General features: G+C 41.4%; 2 protein-coding genes and 1 non-coding gene across 8 annotated transcripts in view; 1 reads left to right on the forward strand and 2 right to left on the reverse strand.

Annotated features, from left to right (window-relative positions):
* Positions 1-4,454, forward strand: part of RAB27B (RAB27B, member RAS oncogene family) — a 185,771-nt gene extending 181,317 nt beyond the window's left edge. For both annotated transcript variants that reach the window (XM_004702997.4, XM_045296286.1), the window contains one exon: positions 571-4,454. In XM_004702997.4, the coding sequence (XP_004703054.1) occupies positions 571-760 (190 nt within the window). In that variant the 3' untranslated portion in view covers positions 761-4,454. The remainder of the gene's footprint in view (positions 1-570) is intronic.
* A 9,310-nt stretch (positions 4,455-13,764) lies between these two features.
* Positions 13,765-26,329, reverse strand: part of CCDC68 (coiled-coil domain containing 68) — a 48,281-nt gene continuing 35,716 nt past the window's right edge. For all 5 annotated transcript variants that reach the window (XM_045296285.1, XM_004703111.2, XM_045296283.1 and 2 more), the window contains 3 exons: positions 25,425-25,508; positions 19,706-19,782; positions 13,765-14,166 (listed from right to left, as the gene is read on the reverse strand). In XM_045296285.1, coding sequence (XP_045152220.1) covers positions 14,109-14,166; positions 19,706-19,782; positions 25,425-25,508 — 219 coding nt within the window. In that variant the 3' untranslated portion in view covers positions 13,765-14,108. The remainder of the gene's footprint in view (positions 14,167-19,705; positions 19,783-25,424; positions 25,509-26,329) is intronic.
* Positions 15,165-15,238, reverse strand: LOC115871676. Its single transcript, XR_004047402.1, has one exon. It is a non-coding gene; the product is annotated as a small nucleolar RNA SNORD81 (small nucleolar RNA).

Consider the following 26,329-nt stretch of genomic DNA (forward strand, 5'->3'; position numbering starts at 1 on the left):
GTTCAAAAAAGACATAATTGTTAGGAACCTTCAGTCAGTGTAGTCATTTGTAAATTAACTTCCAAAGTAGAATTTGTCATTATTCTTTCCATTTAAATCATGCCCATTCTATCTGCCAATAGTTTACTGGAATATTCTCCTTGATAAACGTAAAGACTCACATATATTCTTGGGTGATCCATTGCAAATTCATGTAGACTGTGGTCACATGAATAAACTATGTAATGCATGCCTCATTTCCAGAAATTAGATACCTAGATGTTGAAGGGAAGATGAAATATTGTAACGGTATTGTTGGTCGCTAGGCTTATTACCCTCCTAAGTTTTTCAAACAATGATGATGCCTGATCTTCAAGTTCCTGCATCTCACGTGGCTAAGCATCCTTACTCATAAAATGATGACACTAAAGAGCAGGCCACTTGTTTTCAGTCACCAAGAAAGAACCAGGATGATTTCCAACTTAGCCAGCACAACTCTGCTGATTTCCCATGTGGGACTCATGTGTACATCGGATGTATCTGTTTCTGATTTCTTCCTCTCCAAAATATCTATCGTCTTTTCTATGCCAGCATACCCTACTTTGAAACCAGTGCTGCGACGGGACAGAATGTGGAGAAAGCCGTGGAGACTCTCCTGGACTTGATAATGAAGCGAATGGAACAGTGTGTAGACAAGACACAAGTCCCCGACACCTCCAATGGAGGAAACTCCGGGAAGCTTGATGGGGAGAAGCCGGCCGACAAAAAATGTGCCTGCTAATCCACATGTGAACTGATCATCAAGAGTCCAACCCCAAAATCCAACTTCCCAAATGGTGACCAATCTCAAAATTGCTGAGTAGATCACGAACATGGGCATGTCTTTCTTTTTCATCCAGAGAATCTATTTTAAGAAACCACGGTAGTCATGGAGGCTTGATCCGTTACCCTTCTACAGATGAGTGTGTAAGGTAGTGCACATGGAGGAAGCCATGAATTTCCAGCAACAAAATTCACCTGGTCAGAGTGAGGAAAGAAAGATCCTTAACCATGTGGGGTTTGGTTTCAAGATGTGCTGTCTTTCCTGCAGACTCCGATCGGTGCCCTTGGGTTTCCATTGGGGGGAGACGTTAGTTTAAATGACTAGAGGAGGGAGAGTCTGATGTGATTCATTTAGAACGGCATTCTGACCCGTTAGCTGGATTCGAATGACTCAATTACTGGTCAAGTTAGAAGAGAAAGAATCTCGGAGTTCTCAAAATGTTAGGGGTTGTGAAATAATGCCATTTTATTTCCTTGATGAAAGAGCAGGAAGCCAAGAATAGAACTCTGAATGACCAGGTACAAGAAAAATGACCCAGCGGGGGAAAAAAATGCAAACACGGGAGCGTGGCATTTGGACCGCTGACATGAAATGTAACTGTTTCAGACGTCTGGGGGAATGGTTTAGTCAAATTCCACTCATGGCAACGAGAGGCTGACATTATCAGGTGGGATTAAGAGACTCCCCAGAGATTTTCTTTTCAAACAAACTTTTGAGACGTGGGTTGCGTATTTAGCATTATATTTTCACATTGTTTCTTAGCAAACTACTCCTTATCACAAGGAGCCATCGGAGATTGCATTTAGTTGATCTATCTTGCAAAAATTAGCCTTAACTATTTTTGTTTAAATGTGCTTAACTAATTTTGTTTAATGTTTTAATGTGATCCAATGTGCTGGCTGTCTTTGAAACAGGCATGGCTATGAATTGTGGGTTTCATTCTTGTGTATTAGAGTATTAAGAAACCTTAAATCACATTCCTTTCTTCCGACTGACCTGTACCTCTGACTCTAAGTCAAGTTCAGATAAACCAATGGGTGACTTTGTAGCCATCCATTTCAGAAGAATCACGGCACAGTTATTGGGCCACTCGGAATTTTCACGTCAGGAGTTGCCTTGCAATTGACGAGGCTTTGTCCTGCTATAACTCGACATTGAGCATTGGGTTTTATTTTGCCTATTAAAGACCAAAATCCGCATGCCCCGACTGTAGTTGTGGATTGGGTTTGGGTAGGATAGAGATCTAGCTTGGGTCACCAAAAATGTATTTTTCCACATAAAACTGCCTTTCCTTCTCAAAATCAACTGCTCACAAAAGTATTTTTCATCAGCCTCTTTTTATTTTTGTATCGAAACTAATGTCATAATACTTTTTTGTCTCAGTTTATGGTGAACTGAAGCTATTCTTATCAAACCGATGATTATTTCAATGTCTAAGTCACCGTTGTCAATAACTTAAAGCATGGGTTCTCTATAGCAAAGGCAAGGCACGTTTTCTCTCTCATAAGGAGATGATTTTTCAACTGGATGGCTCTTCTGTCTATATGACTTTCTAACGAGACCTCATTTTTTCCATACTCGGTGCATAATGTTGTTACAAAAGCATGAGATACCCTAAATTACAAGCCCCTTTCAACTCCACTCTACCAACTTCCACCAGGTTTGGAGTCAATTTTAGAAACACAGACACATCCAAGGAAATGTCTTTTTGTCATGTTCTGAGGTTGGAATAGGCCCAGAAATGGGTCATGAATAACAGCAATTTGGAGGCTTTAATGGGGTTTGCCTTGTGAAATCCTCAGTGTTAATTCCCTTGTTTCGCCAGTTTCTGCAGCACTGTGCCAATCTAAAACTGAGCACGGGTGGGCATTACCTCCAATGGTGCCAATGGTGTTTACTTCTCCTGGTGTCAATGAGCCATGGAGATAGAGCGATTAGCTAAGAGTTGAAGATGTTTCTTCTCAAAGGAAAGTGAACAGAGGCAACATAACCATCAGGGTTGCAAAGTTCGGTACACGTGTGAGCATGACAGTACTTCCCCCGTTGGGCTCCAATCACGACGTCCCCTGCGCTTCCATCAGGGAATGTGTGGCCTTTATCTAACCCTAAAGGGATCCTATTTTTGACAGATCTTCTTGTGTTCTTTCCTTTTCCAGCTATATGAGTGATTTCCATATGCCAAGATTCTGTCACTGTCACTTATTTAGCAAGCACTCATTGAGGGTCTATTTTAAGATGACGTGAGTTGGTAGCTGGAGCATGAAGCAGAGGGTGGTGACGCTCATAATTATAGAACCGTGTAAAAATAATTATTGAGGAATAATCTCAAGAGGAATGACATTGAAGACAAGAAGGTTCATTTTAAAATACCATTCTATTTGTAAATAAAACACTTGATCCTAAAACGAAAATGTTTTCTCTGTACAATGTCTGACATTTGACTCTCTATCCTGTGTAACTATTAATGGAAAGCGCCACACTCATTCGTTTAGAATCAACAGTTCTACATCATTCGATTTACAATTTCAAATTGATCTTGTGCCATGAAGAGTACAGGATGCTTTAAAGAATTGTAGACACCCCCCCCCCCTTGAGCCCGCAGTAGCATGAACTTTTACTCATGACTTGTCTTGTTACCAATTAAGTCCTCGAATGCTTTCGTAAATCGTATTGTGTGTTCGCCAAATATTTCCACTGTACATGAAACTCCTTTTGGGATCTAGAAATCATGCCTGTAGAGTTTACACTGGTTTGATGTTTACATTGTTCTAACACAGTGCCTCAGATATCTCTGTGACCAAATGTGTCTCCAGCCACAAGGCTCCTGTTCTATAGCGTTCTCTTCGATGGCCGCGCACAGAGATGGCAACACTGCTAAGGGCCTTCTGCTGTCTTCAGAAAGTTGCAAAGACCTTATTGGAATCTGGACACTACTCCTCCCATCTGGTCTCCTAGCTGGCTTCTCAGGGAGGTGGTATTCCTTGAGACTTCAAACCATAATTAGGTACAGGATTAGCTTTTAATGTTAAAAATCAAATCATTTAAAAATAACCATCGTCCAAAAACAATGTTTGTCTTAGTCTGATGATGGTCTAAAGTCATGACTCAGTAGAGAAAAGGTGGGTGTCTACACAGGAGTTTTGAAACACTAGCCACTTTGCTATGATTTCTATATTATCGGGTATCATATTTTCTTAAGTACATATTGTCTCCGTTATTTCTGACTTAGAGGGACTCATCGATGTGTCACCAGGGGACATTGTTGTGCTTCTCTCTTTTTTGTCTTTGCCCATCTGTGCAGGAAAGATGTGTTGGGCCAAAGTTTCCCATCAATCCTCTGTCTCTCCTTTAGAAGAGAGAGAAACTTGACCATAACTACATCAAAAATCAATTGAATAGCAGCCACAATATTTCTTAAGCTGAAAGCAAGTCAAGTCTATAGAACATCAAAAATAGATGAAACTCATACGCACACATATATGTCTATCTACATCTATGTATTCTCAGCAGCAGGGTGGAATGAGTGCAATTGACAGAAAGACAGGCAATATTGTGCAGTAGATAGAGTGCACAATTCTCACACTCTGCCAATGAGTTGATTCTGACTCATCGTGATCCCTTCGGACAGAGTCAAACTGCCCCTAGGGGTTGCCAAGGCTGTAAATCTGCATGGGTGTGGAAAGCCTCGTCTTTCTCCCAAAGAGTGGCTGGTCACTTTGAACTGCAGCCCAACTAGTAACCCACTAAAGCACCAGGGCCCCTAAGGTAGATCTAGGTGCAGTCCAAAGCCTTAAAGGGTCAACATGCTTTGCCATAGAATAAGATAATTCACTGCCCTTTGTCTCTGTTCCTTTTTAAATAGGGGCTTAGCCTTTCTTCCGTGTAGATCACACTGCACCTGTGAGGGAAGAGGGTGCAGGACTGGGCAGTGTTTCATTCTGTTTTGTTCTGTTGTACATAGATAGGGTCGCTCTGAGCTGCAGGTCACTCGATGACACCTAACACCACCACCAACAATAGATTTGGGGTTTTGATCTGAAATTTAAGCAACAAAATACAAGAGCAATTCAGGTCTCCCTATTTTCCTAAGATACTTAATTTGCTTTGAAAAGGAAGATAGGAGAGCAGATGTTAGACAAAGTTATCGAAGGTTTTCTTTCACCCCCTACTACCAAACTTCAAAGTGTTAAGTCTAGTGTATTTGAATATTTTAGGGGAAACGTCACCATTTTTAAAGATGCCAAGATGCTGTCTATATTTGAAGGAGTTGTCTAAAACTTTAGCATAAATTATATTTTTGTCTTGACCTTCAAAAAGTTGATATTAACTTGATTTCTGGGTAGAGTTCTGATCTATCTGTTCAACATAGCAAAAAATAGAGAACAAATACATTCTCGCAGATGAGGGTTGTCTAAATATAGGTTTCTGAAGCTGTATGTCTGAAGGCAGAACTGATCTTAAAACATGTTAGATATTTAGGGAATAGTATAAATGTATTGCCTTATAATTATTGAATAGACCAAACAGCAATAATGTTGTTGATCAAGAACTACGAAGAAAAATCAAGGTTGTGCAGTATTCAACAATGGTGGACCATAAAGGAGCTCTGATCTAAAAGACCATGTTTCTCAGTAGGGGAATACAAGGTTTACTAACCAACAAGGATCCTGTGACAGATTTGTCGATTTTTATGAATCGAGTGGAGGTGTCTCCCCTTAGAATTAAGCTAATAAAAATATTTGATCATCAAATGTCATGATTGGCATCAAATTGGGGAAATTCAGGGAAGGAGTATTTTGTTTACTAAATATAAATGAATTACACTTTCATTAAACGTTCAAGAAATAGAAACCCAAGAGTATTTTTCCAGTGGGAGTTCTTTGTACCACCGCACCATGGCTGAGACGTTTTCTAACTTTCTATGTGAAAAGGTCATTTAAAGCAAAGCAAAACAACTGTATTAAAAATTAGCGGGGATATCTAAAATTGTGCCATCTTTGTAAAAAAAAAAAGTACATGCACACATGCGCGCATGCACACATGGACACTCCAGAGTCATCACTAAATTGAGTGGCTTCATTTGGTTTCCTGATCCCTTTCCTTTCTAACAAGCTATGGAAGGCATGACCAGCATCCTTAACAAATTCTATGGCCATCAAAATGTCCGTCCTTAATGTAATAGCTTCCTTATTTAACCTGTGGCTGCTGTCCTGATGTCTCTCAGCATATCTGCATATCAAAATATTATCTGGCTCTCATTAGCTATTAATTATGCTTATTCTTACCCTTCTGTTTTCCAGATTAAAAAAAAATTGCTCTCTGGGAGTAAGCCTGTCATTGTTGGGTGGCATCAAGTCAGTCCCAACTCAAATCAACACAATATAGAAGAGAACAAAGCACTTTGGGTTTTGCACCATTGTCACAATGGCTGTTGTGTTTGACTTCATTGTTGCAGCCACCGTGTCAATCCGTTTCCCTGATCCATTTCCCTGAGGACCTTTGCTCCCCCACCCTCTGCTTCCCCAAGCATGAGAACCTTCTCTAGGAATGGCCTTCGCCTGACATGTCCACAGGATAGTAAGAGAGAGTCTACCCAGCCTGCTCCTAAGTATTCTGGCTACACTTCTTCCAGAATGAATTTGTGTCTTGTTTGGGTAATCTATGTCATATTCTTTCCCAGTACCGTAATTCAGAGCCACTAATTCTTCTTTGTTCTTCCTTATTCATGGTTCAGCTCTCTCATGCCTATGAGGCAATTGACAATACAATGACTTGGAATACGCGCACCTTCGTTTTCAAAGTGGCATCTTTGCATTTTCCCACTTAAGAGCAGTCTTGCATAGCAGATTTTCCCAGTGCAATACATCATATGATTTCTTGGCTCTTGCTTCCATGAGTATTGATTATGGACCCAAGTAAAATAAAATTCTTAGCATCAATCCTTTGTTTGTTTGGTGTGCTACTGTTTCTTGGTCCAGTTGTGAGGAGCGTTGTTTCCTTCAGGTTGCAGGTACGCCATCCTGCAGGCTGTGGTCTTTGATCTTCATCAGTAAATGCTTCAAGCCCTCTGGGTTTTCAGCAAGCAAGACCGTCTCATCTGTAAAGATGCAGATTTTACTGAGTCTTCCTCCAGTCCTGATGCTGTGCTTTCCTCCATGGGCTCCAGCTCAGCCTACTGAGGCATTAGTGGTACAACCCTAATGCTCACCTTTCCTGGCGTTATTCCGTCCTTTACCCTTATTTTGTTCAAATGACTTCCTCTTGATCTATGTATAGGTTCTGCAAGAGGACAATTAAGTGGTCTGGAATTTCCATTCTTCTCAATTTTAGGCATAATTTATTAGGATCCCTGCAGTTGAATGCCTTTGCACAGTCAATACAACACTGATAGACATCTTTCTGTTATGTTCTGCCTTCAAGCAAGATTCATCTGACATCAGTAATGGCATCCCTGTTTCCACATCCCTTCTAATCGGGTTTAAATTTCTGATAGTTATTTAACAATGTGCTGCTCCAACCATTTTAAAATTATCCTTAGCAAAATGTTACTTGCAGAAGAGAGAAATCCTATTGTGTAGAAAGCAAAGTGTCCAGAAAGAACAACTGGAGAACCGTGGATATGTCCATAAATACTTTAGTGGCTCTGCACCTACAAGGTCTATGAACTCTATGTACCTCACCAGATTAGTATCAGGCTCAAATGACGGCATATACCAGAAAGTAATTTATCAATTATGTTCTGTTTTATAAACATACACTGCTGTCACAAGCAAAGAACAGCCTATAAGCAACACAGTCGCCATTTAAAACATTTGTTATCGCAAGAAGTCTCATAACAAGAGTAAAATACCGTACTAATTCTCAGAGAGGTATTAGAAACTGCAAATGAGTAGTTAATTTGAGATCATTGTATTTGCTGGAAAAATGTTAATATATCTCATATTGCTGACAATAATCAATTTTTATGTCCTCATATTTCTTTCAAAAAGGCCACTTACCATCTATACAGCATATAACTTGCTTAATATCCTTCTTGTATAATAGGGGTTGTGTGTCCATAACCTTGTAAAAGATACTGCTAGCTGTCAGATGGTATCTGATATCATTTAAGAAAAGTTAACTCCTGCTTTAGTTAATATGTTGAAAGTAAATACTGTTTGGACATGATACTGAGACGTGTCACTGTATTCCAACAATTTAAACAATGTTCCTTTATTGGAAGGTTAAGAACTTTCGGTTGTTTCGTCTGTCTTCTGCACAAATCTTTGTTTGCATAGTGCTATAAAGGATGTGTAAAACTTTAAACATGGAGTTTTTATTCTATATACCCATAAATAGACTGTGGTGCCTGACAAACATTGTTAGGTCATTATCGTTGTACCAAAGCTCTAGTGACTCCAAAATTATAGCATCCAATGATATTGTGCTGTCTGAGTTTGAATACTATGGTTGAAAACTATGTTCTGTGATTCTTTCTGCACACTTTTCAAATTAAAAAATGCATTTTTTAAATTAATCATCCGTGTCTTCAGAGTGACTTTATTTCTGTGCTGAAGTTAGATAGGTGCTCAGTGAGGAACTTTAAATTGGGGGGAATGGGGAACTTGAATTACAATGAAAATGATCTCCACTGGAGCTATTAAATGAGAAGCGATTTGGATTCAGCCAAATGATTTCACTCATCTTCAAATCTTTCTCACTTAACATTTGTTTAAATGCTGAGTCTTCCAGGAGAAATTTTATAATAAATCTGAATTATAACTTCATTAAAGTAACCAATTAATATGTTGAAATATTTTCTCATACATAGGATTTCCATATAGTGAAACTCATTTCTTCCCCAATAAGAACTGTTGAGCCTGGGGACGGTATCTCGCTAAGTCTCAGACTAGAGAAAAGACCGATGTTCAAAGCCAACTCAAGACTACAACGAAGGGGTTTCCTTTAAAATGTTCATTTGCAAAGACTGCTTTTTTCCCAGCTATTCTCCCTCCATATGTTACTTCGATAGGCTATGCCAAGATAATGATGAGCTTTTAATTTAAAGATAAACAACTATCATACTGCAAGCAAATAAAGCCCTGGCATCATTCTCTGACTGCCATGTCACATAGGCAAACTCTTTTGCCCCCGTGTTCTTAAGTAATTCTGGATATGACACCAGGGATTTGGGTCTTGATTTCCTAATGGGTTGTTTGGTGCTGAGACAGTCATGGCATGCTTCACATTAACAACAGCAGGAACTGCAAGTAGGTCCTGCTGATGAGATTTCTGTTGTCATTGCTGTAGTCAGGGTGTAGGTGCTGTGTTCTCTGTACCAAGGAGAATTTCCTTTCTAATACGTTTGGCTGCTTGTGGAGGAAGACTAACTATAATTAGAATATGAGATATGTTGTTTCTTTGCACACTCATTTAAGCAACTTGCATTGTGGTTCAGGAAGCCAACACACTAATTATAATTTGACTACAACCAAAAGGAGCCTTGCTGCTCTGGTGGCTGGGACCTTGGGCTGCTGTCCACAAGGTGAGCCATTCAAAGCCACCAGCCGCTTTAGAGAAGAATGATGCATAATTCTACTCCTATCAAGATGGACAGTCTAGGGACAGTTCTACTCTGTGCTGTGTGGTCACTCTCAGTTAGAATCAACTTGATGGAAGTGAGGTTTTTGTTAGTTTGGTTTTAATAATAAAGCCCTGGTGGCATAGTGGTTAAGCACTGGGATGCTAACTGAGAGGTCAATGATTCCAACTCACCAGCCACTCAAGGTGTGGCGGTCTCCTTTTATAGATATGGTAGCCTTGCAACTCCTACAAGGCAGTGCTATAGGGTCCTATAGGGTCACTCTATGTAGGAATTGACTCGAAGGCAATACATTTTTGTTTTATAGCATTAGAAACTTTTTTGATAATAATCACTTATCTGTGACTATCATAGCCTTGGGTCATTGTCACAGGTCCCCAAGAGAATAACTCTTTTCAGTTTAGCAGCTAAGATACAGGAGACCTCAAGCTGCCTAAATGATTCTCCAGAGAAATTGACATCCTGAGCTCCTTCACCCTCCATGGCACTGAGTGCTGCTTGTGGACATAGACATACGTGGTCCTCTTCTCCTCCCTGGGTCCTCTTAGAACAGCGGTTCTCAGCCTTTCTAATGCCGCGACCCTTTAATACAGGTCCTCGTGTTGTGGTGACCCCCCAACCATAAAATTAGTTTGGTTGCTACTTCATAACTGTGATTTTGCTACTGTTATGAATTGGGCGACCCCTGTGAAAGGGTCTTTTGACCCCTAAATGGGTCGCGACCCACAGGTTGAGAACCACTGTCTTAGAAGATGCCTGTACAAGATTGCTACACCAAAAAGGCCGGTCCTGACAAAGTGATTCAGCTGTATGCTCGGCACTGGCCCTGCAAGAAGAGAAGGGGACAATGCAGAATAAGGAGTCGATTTGAGTTGCAACTTTGATAATTATGCACTATTCAGAACATGAAGTAGCTCCTTGTCCATGTATGACTGCAACCGTGGCTGTATGATCTGCAGCAAAATTTTACTGGCCTGTGATATCAATGATATGATCCTATAATTTGAGCATTCAGTTGGGTCACCTTTCTTTAGAATGAGTACAGATATGGATCTCTTCTAGTCAGTTGACCAAGTAACTGTCTTCCAAATTTCTTGGTAAAATGAGTAAGTATTTCCAAGGGTGTCAGCAACTTGCTGAAACCCTTGAATCGGCATTCCACCAATTCCTGAGCATGTTCTTCCTGCAGGGTTTCTAACTTTAGGTCTTTGCACATTTCATTGTAATATTTTACTTGGTCTTCTAGAGCTTCCCTTTGAAATGCTCTGTTCGGCTCTTTATTGTCATCATTTCTTCCATTTGTCTTAGCTACTCTATGATAGAGAGAGAGTTTCAGAGACTCTTCTGACATCAACTTTAATCTTTTCCTTATTTCTTGTGTTTAATGACCTTTTCCTTTCTTCATGACTGATATGTTTTATGTTTTCCTAGAGCTCATTGGGTCTTCTGCCATTAATATTCAATGCAGCAAATCTGTCCTTGAGCTTTTCTTGAAACTCGGGTGGTATACACTCAAGGCCATATTTTGATTATTGTGGATTTGTTTTAATTTTCCTCATCTTCAACCTGCACTTACATATGTGTAATAGATGGTCGGTTCCACAGTCATCCCATGACCTCGTTTTAGCTGCTAATATTAAGCTTCTCCATTGCTTCCTCCCACAGATTGACTCCATTTGATTTCTGCATATTTCTTCTGGAGAAACCCAAGTTGGCAATTGCTGTTTATACTGTTGAAAAAGGGATTTCCTATGAACAATTCATTGCTCTTGCAAAACTCTATAATCTCCAGCTTCGTTTTTATCACCAAGACCACATTTTCCAACTACTATTCCTTCCTCTTTGTTTCCAACTTCTACATTCCAATCACCAATAATCATCAATGCATCTTGATCAAATGATCAATTTCAGACTGAAGACATTGGTAGAATTCCTCAATTTCTTCATCACTCCCTTTAGTGGTTTCTGCATAAATGAGAATAAAAGTTGTATGGATTGGATTTCCTTGAATAGGGATAGATATAATGCTATCACAGACAGCCTTGTACTTCATAATAGCTCTTGATGTCTTTTTTGACTATAGATTCAATGCTGTTTCTCTTGATTGTGTCATTCCCCGCATAATAAATCCTATGTTTCTGATTCAAAATGGCCAATACCACTCCATTTCATGTCACTGAAACTGAGAAGGAGATCAATCTTTATATGTTCCATTTCATTCCTGATGACTTCAAAATTTCCTAGATTCATATTTCGTACATTCCAAGTTCTAATTTTTAGTAGATTTTTTCAGTTATTTCTTACTTTTAGTCATGCCTCATCCGCTAAAGAAGGCCCCAAAGGCTTCATTCCTACAAGGTATACTCCGTCCACGTCATTATGGCTGCCTCCACTCTGAGAAGGCAGCTTTTCTTTTGAGTGCCTTCCTTCCTGCTCGGTTTCCGGCACTAGCTCTGACAATGTTCTGCTTCTAGTCATTGGGCCGTCAGTCTCTGAGCCCATTTCACTGCTGTCCGTAAGCTTTTCCACCAACGAGGATAACCAGTTCCTTCTTCACAGCCTGTTCTGAGTCTGGAAGTTCTGCTGAAATCTGTTCACTTTGGGTGGCTCTGCTGGTATTTGAAATACCAGTGACATCGCTTTTAATATCACAGCAACAATAAAAGCCACCGCAGTATAAGAAACTGAGAGGCAAGTGGTAGACTCTCTGGGTACAAAGCCTATACCTATGACTTGCTTTTTCATTTTCTAAGGTGTGTCTTTGAATTTTTAAGTTTTAAATTAGAATAAAATCCATGGTGCCTTCCTATGGTGGTTTTAAAGTACTATTTACCATTTGTTTGGTCTACATTTTTTGGCCTAGTGGTTGCTAGACCACTGTCCTGCTCTTCCTTTGGAAAATGGGGTAAGAGCATGGCCTCCTTTTTGAGAGCTGTTGGGGGTGCTAAAGGACCTGCTACAGGAAAATCATTTCGAATCAATCCTAGGGTGGGGAAAGTATGCTGTTAATGTTATTATCCAGAATCTATACTAACCTGACAGGTCGAAACATGAAACTCACATGTATAAATAGTCATGCAACAACTTCAAGGATTGCAGTACTTGGATGAACTTTATAAATACATTTCTCTATCTCAATTGTACATACCTTTTAATATTTTATGGAGCCTTGGTGGTATAGTGGTTAAGAGTTGGGTTGCAATCCGCAAGGTGGGAAGTTCGAAACCATCAACAGCTCTGAGAGAGAAAGACTGGACTTTCTACTCTTGTAAACAGTTACAGCCTTGGAAACCCAAGGCTTGCTATGACTCACATTGTATCAATGGCAGTGAGTTAAATATTTCATAGCTACCAACACTGACACTTCAGGGAAGGTATGAATCATCTTTCCTGAGGAGATGTGTGATCCCAGAGAGAATGATCCAAGCCTTTCTATTCATTTCACTAAAGCATGTTCCCCTTTCCTGAGTGCCAGTAGGGTTTTATCCCTACATATTAGTGCTTGTCTTGACTCATAATAGTCACCAGTCCTGCCTGAAATTATGGCATGTATTCAAACGTAAGCTCACATTCACAGAAGCACCAGCCGTGTCATTCCGATTCATCAATTCAGATCCCTCCTGGTTTGAACTCAAGATTTGTTCATCTTTATGGAGGTCTGGGTTCACAAAATTACATACCAAGCTTCCTCACAAATATTTTTTATTCAGTTAATAATAATTAGAACATCAAAAATAAAATGCTTCACAAAAGTTTCAAATCCTTGCTCTACAATGAACAACTAGACAAGTTCACAGAGTACAGTACCTAACCCCTAGATGTTGAGGCTTGTGGGGTGCCTGAAGCTGTCGTTCTGAACCAGTTCTCAACTTCAGCACAATTAAAAATCAGTCAGGAGCCCAGGTGGCATTGTCAGGTCAGTTGGACTGCTAACCACAAGGTCAGGAGATCAAACCCACCAATCAAGCTGAGGGAGAAAGATGAAGCTATCGCTTTACAAAGATGTACAGACTCAGAAACCCTACTGAGAGTCGCTGGGGGCATAGTGGGTTACTCATTAGGCTGCTCCTTGCAAGGTCAACAGTTTGAGTCCACCAACCACTCCATGGAAAGATGAGGCTTTCTATTCCCCTAAAGATCTACAGTCTCAGAAACAAGGACAGTTCTCCTCTGTCCCTCAGGGTGATTCGATGGCTGTGGGTTTGAGTTTTTACTTTTGATGAGTCACAGTCCACTCGAGGGCAGTGGGTATCTGAAGATTAGTCACCTGTTAGTGGACGGTGAGCCAGTCATGCTTCTCAGCTTTGGAGAGTGACGGGTGTAGTCCAGAGCAACCCATTCAAATGGGGTCAGGAAATGAACGTATGCCATAGAGAGATAGTTCTTTGTATACAAAGACCAAGTTTAATGTCATTGTTGCCAACCTTAAACCAATCTCTTGAAAAATACTTCTGATAACAAGATAAAAACAAAAAAACCTTTAAAGTAGAACTTAACGTCTACTCTGGGAAAACTTCTGATTTCTTCACCCATTTAGTAAGCTTTGAAGAAAAATTTCCTTCTGTTAGATATGCGTTTGATTTTCTGGAATGTTGTGTTCCGGAAAAACTCGTGATGTCTTAGTGTAATTAGTGGGCGATTTCAACATACAAGTGTGAACTGTACTTCAAAGAATAAATAAGAACCACATAATGATATGTTCCAGTCCGATCTTCACCACTCAGTTCATTTCCGTAGTCTAATCAGCATCAAATAAGGGGTGGTGCCTTCAGTCCTCAGTTCACTGTAATAAAGATAACACAGTTATTAAAATCAAGCAATTAAGCTCGGGTGATATAATGACTGCTCTATTGCCATTGCCATTTCTACTACCATCATCCATCCCAACCTCAACCTGTAGTTTGTGTCTCAGTGTTGGCACCTAATTGATTCATTCTGACCAATTCTGTGTGAGATAAATAGCACCACATCACTGTTGGAGATGTTTTTATTGTTGTTTGTCATTAGGTTGATTCCGACTCATAGCAACCCTGTAGGACCGAGTAGAGCTGCCCCATATAGTTTTCTGGATTCCTAACTTTTGGGGGAGCTGACTCCAGGGCTTTCTCTTGCAGAACTGTTGGGTTAGTTTGAACTGCTGATTCTTCTGTTACTAGCCAAGTGCTTACCTTGACACCACCAGGGCCCTTTGCATCACATTCTGGTGAGTTTTGCCCTCAAGCAGTTTGAATTGACCCAATGACAGTGAGGGAGTGAGTTGTGATAGGACAAGGATGAGGAACAGAGCCAAGAAAGGGAGCCTGGGCTTCAGTTCACCCCATGTAGACAGTATCTGAGGCAGAAATGGAGCGGAGCCAGAACCCAACAATCCACATGGTCTGCCTATTAGGATGCACACAATTATATTTGTGTGAGGAGTTCTGGTGGCCTAGTGGTTACTCATTGGGCTGTTAACTTCAAGGTCAGCAGTTCAAAACCACCAACTGTTCCTAGGAGGAAATGTAGACTTTCTACTCCTGTAAACAGTCTTGGAAACCCACAATGGCAGTTCTACCTTGTTTCAAAGGACCACTGAGAGTCAGAATTGACTTGGTAGCAGTGAGTTTGGTTTGGAGATATATATGTGCGCTGTACACATAAGTGTGGGGTTATACATTTTTGTTTTATATGCATTTTTTAAAAACTATTCCAGTTTAATCTTATTCCATAATCACCCTTCCAGCTGTCTGCAAAACAAAGATCCTGGTTTAGTTATATACCCAGATTTCAGGCTGGTGTACACAGAATATCAGATCCGATTATCATCAAGTAACTGGTGAGAGAGGTCAAGTTGGGATGGACCGTCATATATTGTGTATATCTTACATGAGGATATATGGGTACACCTTGACAACAAGACCTCTAATGGCAAGCAAACCACTTGTTCTAGTTTTCATCTCAAGACACCCCTCTCTGTTCAAATGCTTCCAGAAAATGGAGTCTCCCTATTGGTACTTCCTCACCAAAAGCTATGAGCTATTGAAGACACACTTCAAGTTTAACTTTTCAATATACATATATGAATATATTCTAATCATTTTATTTGGGGCTCGTACAACCCATCACAATCCATCCATCCATCCATTGAGTCAAGTACATTTGTACATTTTGTGCCATCACCATTCTGAAAACATTTGCTTTCTACTTGAGCCCTTGGTATCAGCTCCTCATTTTCCCCCTCCCCGCCCCCCACTCCCTCATGAGCCCTTGGTCATTTATAAATTATTATAATTTTGTCATGTCTTACACTGTCTGATGTCTCCCTTCACCCACTTTTCTGTTATCTGTCTCCCGGGAGGGGGTTATATGTAGATCCTTGTGATCAGTTCCCCCTTTCTACCCCATCTTCCCTCCACCCTCCCTGTATCGCCACTCTCACCACTGGTCCTGAAGGGATCATCTGTCCTGGATTCCCTGTGTTTCAAGTTCCTATCTGTACCAGTGTGCATCCTATCATCTAGCCGGATTTGTAAGGTAGAATAGGGATCATGAGAGTGGGGGTAGGGGGGGTAGGGCAGGAAGCATTTAAGAACTAGTGGAAAGTTGTAATTTTCATCATTGCTACACTGCACCTTGACTGGGTCGTCTCCTCCCCGTGACCCTTCTGTAAGGGGCTGTCCAGTTGCCTACAGATGGGCTTTGGGTCCCCACTCCGCACTACCCCTTATTCTCAATGATATGATTTTTTTGTTCTTTGATGCGTGATAACTGATCCCTTCGGCACCTCGTGACCACACAGGCTGGCGTGCTTCTTCCATGTGGGCTTTGTTGCTTCTGAGCTAGATGGCCACTTGTTTACCTTCAAGCCTTTAAGAACCCAGATACTACATCTTTTGATATCTGGGCACCATCAGCTTTCTTCACCATATTTGTTTATGCACCCACTTTGTCTTTAGCGATCGTGTCGGGAAGGTGAGCATCATGGAATGCCAGTTTAATAGAACACAGTGTTCTTGCATTGAGGGAGTACTTGAGTGGAGGCCCAATGTCCATCTGTTACCTTAATCCTAAACCTATAAATATATGCACATAGATCTATTTTGCTATCATCATAAATATACATATATTTTTGCCTTAACAGCTGCTTTAATTCTTCACTAGTATTAGGATTCCATTGTTCAGAGTCCAGCAACTCTGATTCCAAAGTTTCCAACCCATCATTCACTCAAAGCACTCCGTTGGCCATACTTCATATTACAAATGAGATCTACCTTGGCATCATTACCATTGGCATATTACTAAAATAAATCAATCAAAGGAGGACAGGTGGTTGGTCCATTCAGTTCGTAACTTCCAATGAAGAAATTTCTCTCTTTGAGCTTTCTTGATTCAAAGGGAGAAGAAAAGTCTCTAAACCCAGTAGACTTTTAACTTTTAATAAGTTGCATGTAAAGAACCAGTCCTAAAAGTCATTCTCTCTAGCACACTCCCTCTTAGCAGCCAGAGTCTGGGGATCCAATGCTGGAAGAGGGACAATGTCAAGACAATCAGTTGCCCCTTCATCTTCCTCACTTTGACCTCATCTGGCCAAAGTCAAAGCAGTAGAAGCTGGCCCTGGGGCCCCCTCATCACAGAGGGGGCTGTATCGAGATGGAGGGAGCAAATACTGAGCCTCCCAAATTCCTCGGGAAGTCAATCCCAGGCCCTTTACTTCTCCTCATTTGGAAGTGACCCTATTTCTCTCCCTGCTTCAGAAATGTAAGTGCTTCACCACTTCCGTGGAGACTTCTGAAGTTTCGTTTCTTTTTCCTTTTAGACATTTCCAGGCTAGTTGCCAGCCTGATGGCAACTTAGTATCTGGAGCCCAAATATCTGGGCGAGTCAAATGGTTTCATCCCCAGTGTCAACCTCTATGTATCATTAGCAAAGTGAGGCACTGAGGCAGGCAGTCTTCAAGAAGGTGGTGAATCCCTCAGAATTCCTAGAGAGCTGCTGATCGTGGTGGGATGGATCCTCCATTGTAGCTCAAAACTGGAGAGATGCAGAAAATGAGATGCTTCACAGGAGGGTCAGACAGGAAGAATGCAAATGTGCTAAGAACAGGAAGTTTTAAATCATTTAAAAAATGATACACATATTTATAAGTTTGTTTAAACAATAATTTGATAGGGTATTATGGAAATGAGACTGGATCCCAAGGGTCCTTTTTCACATTTTGCCACTTCATATTTTGTTAAAAGATTTTAAGTGACTTTAGATGGTTTCAACCATCATTTCGCCCAATTTTGTTGGTCATTATCATTGCTTCAATGCATTCACCATCAGGTAGTTTTAAGAAAACATGCTGTTCTTATCAGGTGTTCTGCTCCTGTAAAGATTTACAGTCTTGGAAACCCACAGGGGTAGTTCTCTCTGTTTTATATGGTTGTGATGAGTCGAAATCAAGTTGATGGAAGTGAGTTCTCCCCACCACCCCCTTCACCTTTTATTTATTATTATTTAGTTTTGGTTTGTCCTTAGCAGTGCAGGAAATGATCAGAAACCCAATGAGCGATTTATGTCCTCATGATGTGGGGCTGCTGTTAGGTGCTGTTGAGTCGATTCTGACTCAAAGGGACCCCTGTGGGAGAACAGAGCTGCCCCATCAGATTTTCTAGGCTCGACGCTTGGTTGGGGCGGATCACCGCCTCTTTCTCCCCGAGAGCCACCAGTGGGCTCAAACGTGCAGTCTTAGCGTTGGCAGCCATGTGCTTAACTGCTGTGCCACCAGGACTCCTTGGCTTCAGAGGCACAAACAGAAATGTAGGTCACTACAAAGAATCCGTGATGTAAATTATCCGTCAGTGCAATACATAATCTGAGCAACAGAAGGCCAGGGACGATGGAAAGATGATTGGCCATGTTTGCAAGAGTGTTAAAGGTGAGCTAGGACCTGTTCTAGGGTCGTGAAGAAGGTATAAGGTCCTAAGGGTATTCCCTGGTGGCATGAGTAAGCATTGACGTGCCAGGCTTTGAGAATTTGATGGAAAACATTTCTTATCTTCAAAGAGCTTCTTCCTTTTTCCAGAGAGAGACAGTAAACAAATAGTTGCATGGCAATTATGTAATCATAATTATGGAAAAGTGGAAGCTATGAGAGTGTATACCCAAGGACTTGGACATACTCCCAGGAGCAAGGAAGGCTGCTCTGAGGACTTGAAACCTAATGGCTACCATGAATGAGGGTTAGCAGCCTAGGCTGACTAGGGAATAAAAGAACAAAGAAGATAACGGCCGGTGTACTGCCCTGGAAGCTCAATCCCATGAAGCAAGAGAAAGCTGAGGTCTCAGGAAGAAAGGGAGGGGCATTCTAATTCAGATAACTCCAGGAAGGTTTGTCAAAGAGACACTGGACAAAAGTGGACATAGAGTAAGAAAAGCACAGGGTTCTTATAATTACTAAGGTTTGAGGACCTTTGTCATTGGCACTCCAGGGGTTTCATGTACCATGACACCCCCAGTACAACTACAGGAGACCTGGGGGTGTAAGAGACCCCCCACTACTCCATGGGAGAAGACGGGGCTTTAGACTCTCATCAGAAGTGATCATCTTGGAGACCCACAGGGGCAGCTCTGCTCTGTCCTAGAGGGTGGCTGTGAGTTGGAATGGATTCGATGGTAGTGAGTTGGTTTTTGTTTTGCTTTTGACCAACTACAGCATAAGTCTCTAGAGGGTGCTCATTGAATAATTGCTGAATACATGACTTGTGAGCTGATGAGACTCAGAACACAAATGAAAAATTACATTTCAAGGGAGAGAAGCTATGCCTCCTGTAAAACTTAGTGTCCTTTCAAAATTTGAAATGTTCAGCATACTGTTCCGTTCATTCACTTGTAGCCAACGACATACATCTAGACAAACTTAAGGATGATTGGTAACAGACAATGAGAAACCTCTCTCTATCAAAATCAAGTCAAGAACCCTGCTGACCACCAGGAAAATCAATTTCATTCACAGTATGTGGCAATATGTGTACGAGGCAAGCCACAGAATATAGAATAGAAGAGCTAAAACTAATCTGTCATCCAAAATATCTATTAACCAGGAAAGGGAACAAAATTAATTCAACTCAGCCTGCCATTATCATATACTTACCATCCCCTGCCCACAGAATAAGAGATCCTTCCAATAAAAGAAATAGAGAAAGATATCCTATCCCCACCTCCTTACAAATAATTTCAGGCTAATCACAAACTCATGCAGATTGAATTCTTTTAAGTGGAATGCGTGTCAAATATACTAATACAATGGAGGGGGTAAAGGCATATGAGAAGGGGTGGGGGGCGGTGTGGGAAGACCTTACCCTGTAGACACTGCCTTAGAGACTGTTGGCCTAGGCGTCTCAGACCAGAATGCCACCTTGGTCTTTAGTTCTTTATTCTAAAATTGAAAAAATGATCATTTCAGAGATGAGATAGTACAACTGCTGGCCACACCCACCACTGTTCTCTGCAGCCCATCACCAGCACCACCAGTGGGGGATAAGGTCCATGTCACAGGCACGCTTTCAGACCCCAGAAAACCAGCTACTGAGAGTCATGAAGTAGAACCCGTGTAGATCAGGATGACTTTCCAGATACTCTAAAAGGCATACAGTTCAGAGATTAAGGCACTCAAGTTTAGCATTCTAATTTAACCACTGAAATCCAACAGCTGAACTATGCTTGGTTTTCCAGTTTCTTTTCTATCGACAGTTGCCAACCACTTTAGTCATAACACCCATGATATTGGTTACTTGTTTCTCTTTCTTGCCTGTCAGTACCAGCACCGTCTCTCTTGTACTACGTTGTTCATGGGACCTTTAGCCTGAACATGCCCCTCGATGACTTAAAGTCTTCATCCCTATGTTGTTGTTGGGTGCTATCAGGTCAAGTCCAACTCACAGCCACCCCAGGGGACAGAGTAGAACGGCACCATAGGATTCTCAACCTGTAATATTTAATGAAATAGGCAGAGCACCCATCCTGTCTCCCTTGACGTTACCACATGAGCTAGAACCACTCACTTTTCGGTTAACAGCCAAGCGCTTAAATGTTTGCACCCCCAGAGTGACTGATCATCCCTATCTTTCAGGTGAATAATCCACCCTGCCAATCTTGTATATGTTCCTGGAAGGAACAAATAAAATATCATAAACTCAAAATAGTGTAGATCTAGAAGCCATCTTAAAATGATGAGAATACAATGGCTGAAATTATGAAACATTATTGTCTGAGTTCTTAAGCATGGATTCTGGCCTATCTATTTACTAGCTGTGTGACCCCATTTAGGTAACTTAACATCGCTGGGATTATATCTTGCCAGCTGTGTAATGGATATAAGAATAGTGCCTACTTCATAGGTCTTGAGATAAAGCATCCAGTTTAACACCTGGGACAAATTCTAAGTCTTAAAGGCAGCTTTCAATGATTTTTCTGATGCAGATACAATGGTGCTTCAAAACGTTCATGGAAAAAAGTCCATTATATCTCAATTCCATTTCCCTCCCATCAGCCTTCTGAAGCCACCTCATACTATTTGTATACTCAAAGCCATAGGAAGTCCCAGAGATGCTCAGTACTCAACATCTTGTTCATGGCAGAGACTTTGAGTCTCATACAACAAAGATGTTCATTTGCCACATCTGGAAAGGACTAAGCCCAAGGTTGAGTTGCCAGAGCTCCTTAATGGGTACGCCTATGAAGAACTAGCTGCAGAACAAGGACCACAGGTGAGCCTCCGGCTCTCAGAGAGCAGCAATTCACCATCTCTGTTCTCTTTTTAGCAACTACAGACATAGAAACCCATCTAATTTTCTATGACTCTACCTGCTGGTTTGGAGAAAGTAACACTGCACTGGATGGCGTGCAGAAAGAGGTGTTGTGACATGCTGATGGAAGGTGAGGAAGTTAATACTTTGGAGTGCAGCCTTTTGACAGGCTCTTTATGGGCAATCTCTCCTCTGATAGAGAAGCAATTTATGTAACTTCTATTGCTATGCACATTTCAAAGAAGAAAAGGCAGGTGACACTCTAATAGACCAACCTCTGATTACCTCCAGGTAATAAATGCACATGCAGATGCCAACATGTGGGTTTTTTATGAACCTGATTCCAAGGTCAATGTATTTTCTCTGTACGATGTCAGTCCAGCCTGCTCTTGTTCCAGGGAGCCCCGGTGGCACAGAGATCAAGCACTCAGCTACTAACAGAAAGGTTGGTAGTTTGAATACCTCTCGTGGCTCCATGGGGGAAAAGATCTGGCTCTCTGCTCCTGTAACAGTGACAATCTAAAACCCACTGTTACAAGAAATAGCTGTGAGTCTAAAGGAACCAGTGGCACTTAACAATAACCATCTCTTGTACAAATAAGAAAGCTTTGAGGCTCCGGGTGATAGACTCGGTGATAGCTGAAGGAAGGGATCCAAAACCAAAATCTCACTGCAACCGAGTCAATGCTAACTCCTAGCGACTCTTGTAGACTTCTGAGACTGGAACCGTTTGACAGCAGTAGAAAGCCCAGTCTTTCTCTCAGGGAGCTGCTGGTGGTTTCGAACTGCTTATCATGCGGATCGAAGCCCAATGCATAACCCACATGTGGATCAAAGCCCAATGCATCTTGAAGGGATCCCAGGAATGAAATAAGGAACAGAAGGAAGCAAATTCAGGAAACTGTAATCATTAACCTGTCTATACAACTCTCCAGCCCCACTTGAATTGACTTCCTGTTTGTCCCCAGCACAGAGCCGGGCAGAGGGGAGGTGAAGTTGAACAAGATGCATCTTCTCTTTCAGAGTACAGGCTGCACAATAGAGTAAAGGTGCTAAAACAAAATATGAACATTAAAAATAAGTATAAGCAATTCAAGAGGCAAATAAGGTTGTTGTTAAGCACTGTCAAATCGGTGACAAGTCACAGCAACCCAATGGATAACAGCAGGAAACACTGTCTGGTCTGGGGTGACTCCAAAATTGTCATTATGTTGAAGTTCATTGTTGCAGATACTGGGTCAATCCATCTCCTTGACAGCCTTCCTTTTTTTTTTTTTTGATGATATCAAGCATGATGTCCTTTTCCAGGGACTGGTCCCTACTGATAATGTGTCCAAAGTACGTGAGACAAAATCTCACCACCCTGGCCGCTAATGCACATTCTGGCCATACTTCTTCCAAGATGGATTGATTTGTTTCTTCTTCCAGCAGTCCACAATAATTTCAATATTCATTGCCAGCACCGTAATTCAAATGCATGGGTTCTTCTGCTGTCTTTTTTATTCATTGTCTAACTCTCAGGTGCATGTGAGGCCTTTGGAAAGACCCTGACTTTGGTCAGGTGCACTTTCATCCTCTGTGACCTCCTTGTTCCTCAGCCCTCTAAGGAAGTCTTGTGGCGCAGGTTTATCTCACGCAATCATGCTTAAGGCAGTGAGTAATGAATAACCAGATAACAGGTACACACAGAAATCTGTGTGGCTGGCATAATTTGGGCCGTTTCATGGAGATACACATTTACAGGGGACCTTGACGAGAAGGTGAAATGGACTGGCTGGGAAAGAAGGGGAAAAGCAGACCTGCACTGAGGGTCCTTGAAGTGTGATTCCAGGGCCAGCTGCCTCGACATCAGCATCATTTGGAACCAGCAGCATAAGCATCAGCTGAGACTTGAACACATGCAAAGGTTTAGTCCCAAATGCAGACCTACTGAGTCAGAAACGCAAAAGGTCCAGTGGATGCTGTTTTAACAAGTTCACCAGATCACTCCGATGCCTACTCAAATTGGAGAACCAAGGCAGTGGCTTTCAGTCTTTGGGTGCCTTCCAATTGCCTCTATTGCTTTAGAGTCTCCTGATGCCAAGTCTCATCCCCAGAGATTCTGCGTCAGTCGGTTGTAGTTTGGGCACCAGAGCTTTCAAAACCCACTCTTGGGGGTGATAGTGGGAGAGGTTGCGGGGAGGTGGAGATCTGATGATACTGAGTACAAGAAAGAAGCAAATATTCTAAATCGATTGTGGAGATGATTGCGCGACTCTCTTTAATACAATAGAACAATTGAATTGTATAGTTGAAATGTGCGCCAATAAAACTCTTTCACGAACAAAACCAAGACCGTACCCCCAGATGATTGTGAGGGTGCCTGTGAAGCAGAACCTCTAGGGGAAGGCGAGCAGAGCCACGAAGGGGGTTGTGTCTCGTCTTAGCCCTTGATGTCTTTGAACACATTCATATCGAGTAATAACTAAAAACAAAGCCAATATCTTAGGGCACATTAATCATTTCACTGTGATATTTCAAGAGCCATTTGAGGCAGCTAAATCCAACCAAAAGGAGCTTCTCAAAATTGGTAAATTGGTAGTAAATACATCCTTGGGATAATAAAGATGAATGTGGTAGACCCTCAAACAATCGGCAGTCACATAAAATAGGCTAAGTCTGTAATTGCGGAAAATTCCCTCTATGCCACTTTCAAGATTAGGTTTTAATTTTCAACACGCTGTTAGGAGACAGCTAATGTTGAACTACACATATTCTCTGGTTGGATAATAACCTAGTATCTGTATACATTTCCCCCCAAAAAAACAAACCTTAGCTCATTGAGTTGTCAAGTACCAAATGATCCAAAAGCATTTAAGTGTTATCACGTCAGACTATTTCACTTATTTGGACTTGGATGATCACTGTAGTTCCTTGATCAAATCTGGGTCTTTATTCTTGATTTAAGGAGCCCTGATTTACGATGGATAGGCACTCAATAGCTGACCAAAGGTTCACTCTAACTGCCATCAATCGAGGCGGACTCATTGCTACCCGTTGAGAAAGATGAGGCTTTCTGCTTCCCTGAAGAGTTATAATCTCAGAAACCCACAGGAGTCATTCTAGTCCATCCTATAGGGTCCCTAGGAGCTCACAGGTAGGTAGTTCAAGCTCACCAACTGCTCCAGGGAGAAAAGCCCTGGCGATTGTCCTCCTGACAGAGAAATGCCTAGAAAAGCCAGTGAGACCATTCTACTCTGTCACCTGGCACCATTAAGGCTCAACAACACACCATAGCATCCTTGCTTCAGGACTGATTTAAATTTTCCTACAACTAGAACAGCTAGTTCAAGCGAACACAAAAGCTTCATTATGTCAGGAAGGTATTAGTGTTATTTTAATAACTTAACGCAAGAAGTCGATTTAAGTGTTAGTCTACAATAGTACAAATCACTGGCCAGAATATATCTGCCATGATGACAGCTTTCTCTGAGGATAATTTATCGACAGGGTTTTGGAAAAGTATCTAATTCATGCACACTCCCTCTTCTCTCAACACACTCTTGAGAGTAGCATAAATTGTTAAGGAGGATGGTGATTATAGAAAGTAGAATAGTTTTCTAAGTCTATAAAATGGGGTGATTTCTAAAGATGTACTCCCATGTGGGCAGAGGACAGAAATGCACGAGATAAGAGATACACAGCAGAAATCATAAATGAAGATGGGGAAAGAAAGTAGAAAGAAAATGTTTGGAAAACGATGATGGCAACATTTGTACAAATGTGTTTGACACAGTGGATGGATGCATGGATTGTGAGAAAAGCAGTATGAGCCTCCAATAAAGTGATTTTTAAAAAGAAGCTGAAAGATAAGCAGAAGTAGAAAGAAACAAATTATTTTGCAATTTGTTAGGCAGACATTTCCTGATGATAGCCAAAAGATATCTGAACATCATAAAAGTTAAAAAGTTAAAAAAGAAGGATGGAGTTAAAGTGGTCCAAGTTGGCCCCACACAGGGTGAGGTGAAAAACTGATAGGATGGGAATAGTATCCCACGGACACATTCCCACACACACCCTCAAAAAGACACTGTGAAACATTCACACGTTTGTAAAAACATACACTCATACAAACACGTTTCCACATACTTTTGCAAACACCTTAACACATTCACACACACAAAGGCATTCGTATACACACTCATACACATTTGCAAACACGCAGAGGGCACATTCACACATGCGCTCATGCATATACACTCACGGTGATATGTACAGCCAGTATTTTCCTCACCTGAGCTTCAAGAATTTTAATTTTTTCCTTCAGATTTTCAATTCTTTTATCTTGTTCTTTTACACTTTTTTTCAACCCTTCCATCTACGAATTAGGAGACACAATTGAAGAAATCACGTCAGGCAACAGGTGTGCCTGCATCTGAGGAAAAACAATACGTTAAAGGAGAGAGTGGAAAGCCCAATGCTTTAGCACACTCAGGAGGCTCCAGAAAATAGCAAGCCCAGATTGACACCTGGGGACAGGAGCATGCAGACAACTCTGTTATCTATTTGGCTCTTGGGAGAGTCTACTGAAACCAAATTCAGGAGGAGGGTACCCTGTGGAGAGCAGCACTTTAATCCTTCTGTTTCTCAGTCACATCACATTTTCATCTTGCCGCTGAAACTGCTAGTGGATGTGCTGGAAAGCCAGGGCCTGGCCTAGGGAGGCTTCCTGGAGCCATTGGCCCACCAGAGGCACAGCAATGAAAGCCTGCTTTCTTTGGAAGCAACACATCTGCCAAGAGAAAGTCAAGTCGGGAGGTAGAGGGATGATGACCAGAGTGGGCCAGGTAAAGTGGCGATCCATGTATTCCGAGGCCAGGTCGGCCACCATCCAGCTCTATCGTTGAAACACTCTGGGTCTTAGCTTTCTCATGTGTAAAATGTGAGTGTGAGATGGCACCAAGGTCCCTTCTGGCTCTCAAATCCTGTGGCTCAGTTCTTTGGCCCTTTGATGAGAACATAGCCAAGGAGTTCTGAAACTGCATTCACATCCAGAATGGATTAGAATTATGTCTGAAGCTTCCACTTGGAAACAAACTTTAGGTTGCAAAAAAAAAAAAATAGAATGGAGATTTTATTTTAAATCTAAATCAGATCTTCAAAGCCAGATCAATATATAGCATAAAGTAGATCTTAAAT

Source organism: Echinops telfairi, unplaced genomic scaffold (assembly GCF_000313985.2).
Source record: "Echinops telfairi isolate 266 unplaced genomic scaffold, ASM31398v2 ScPeMD7_7400;HRSCAF=8409, whole genome shotgun sequence".
Lineage (NCBI taxonomy): Eukaryota > Metazoa > Chordata > Mammalia > Afrosoricida > Tenrecidae > Echinops > Echinops telfairi.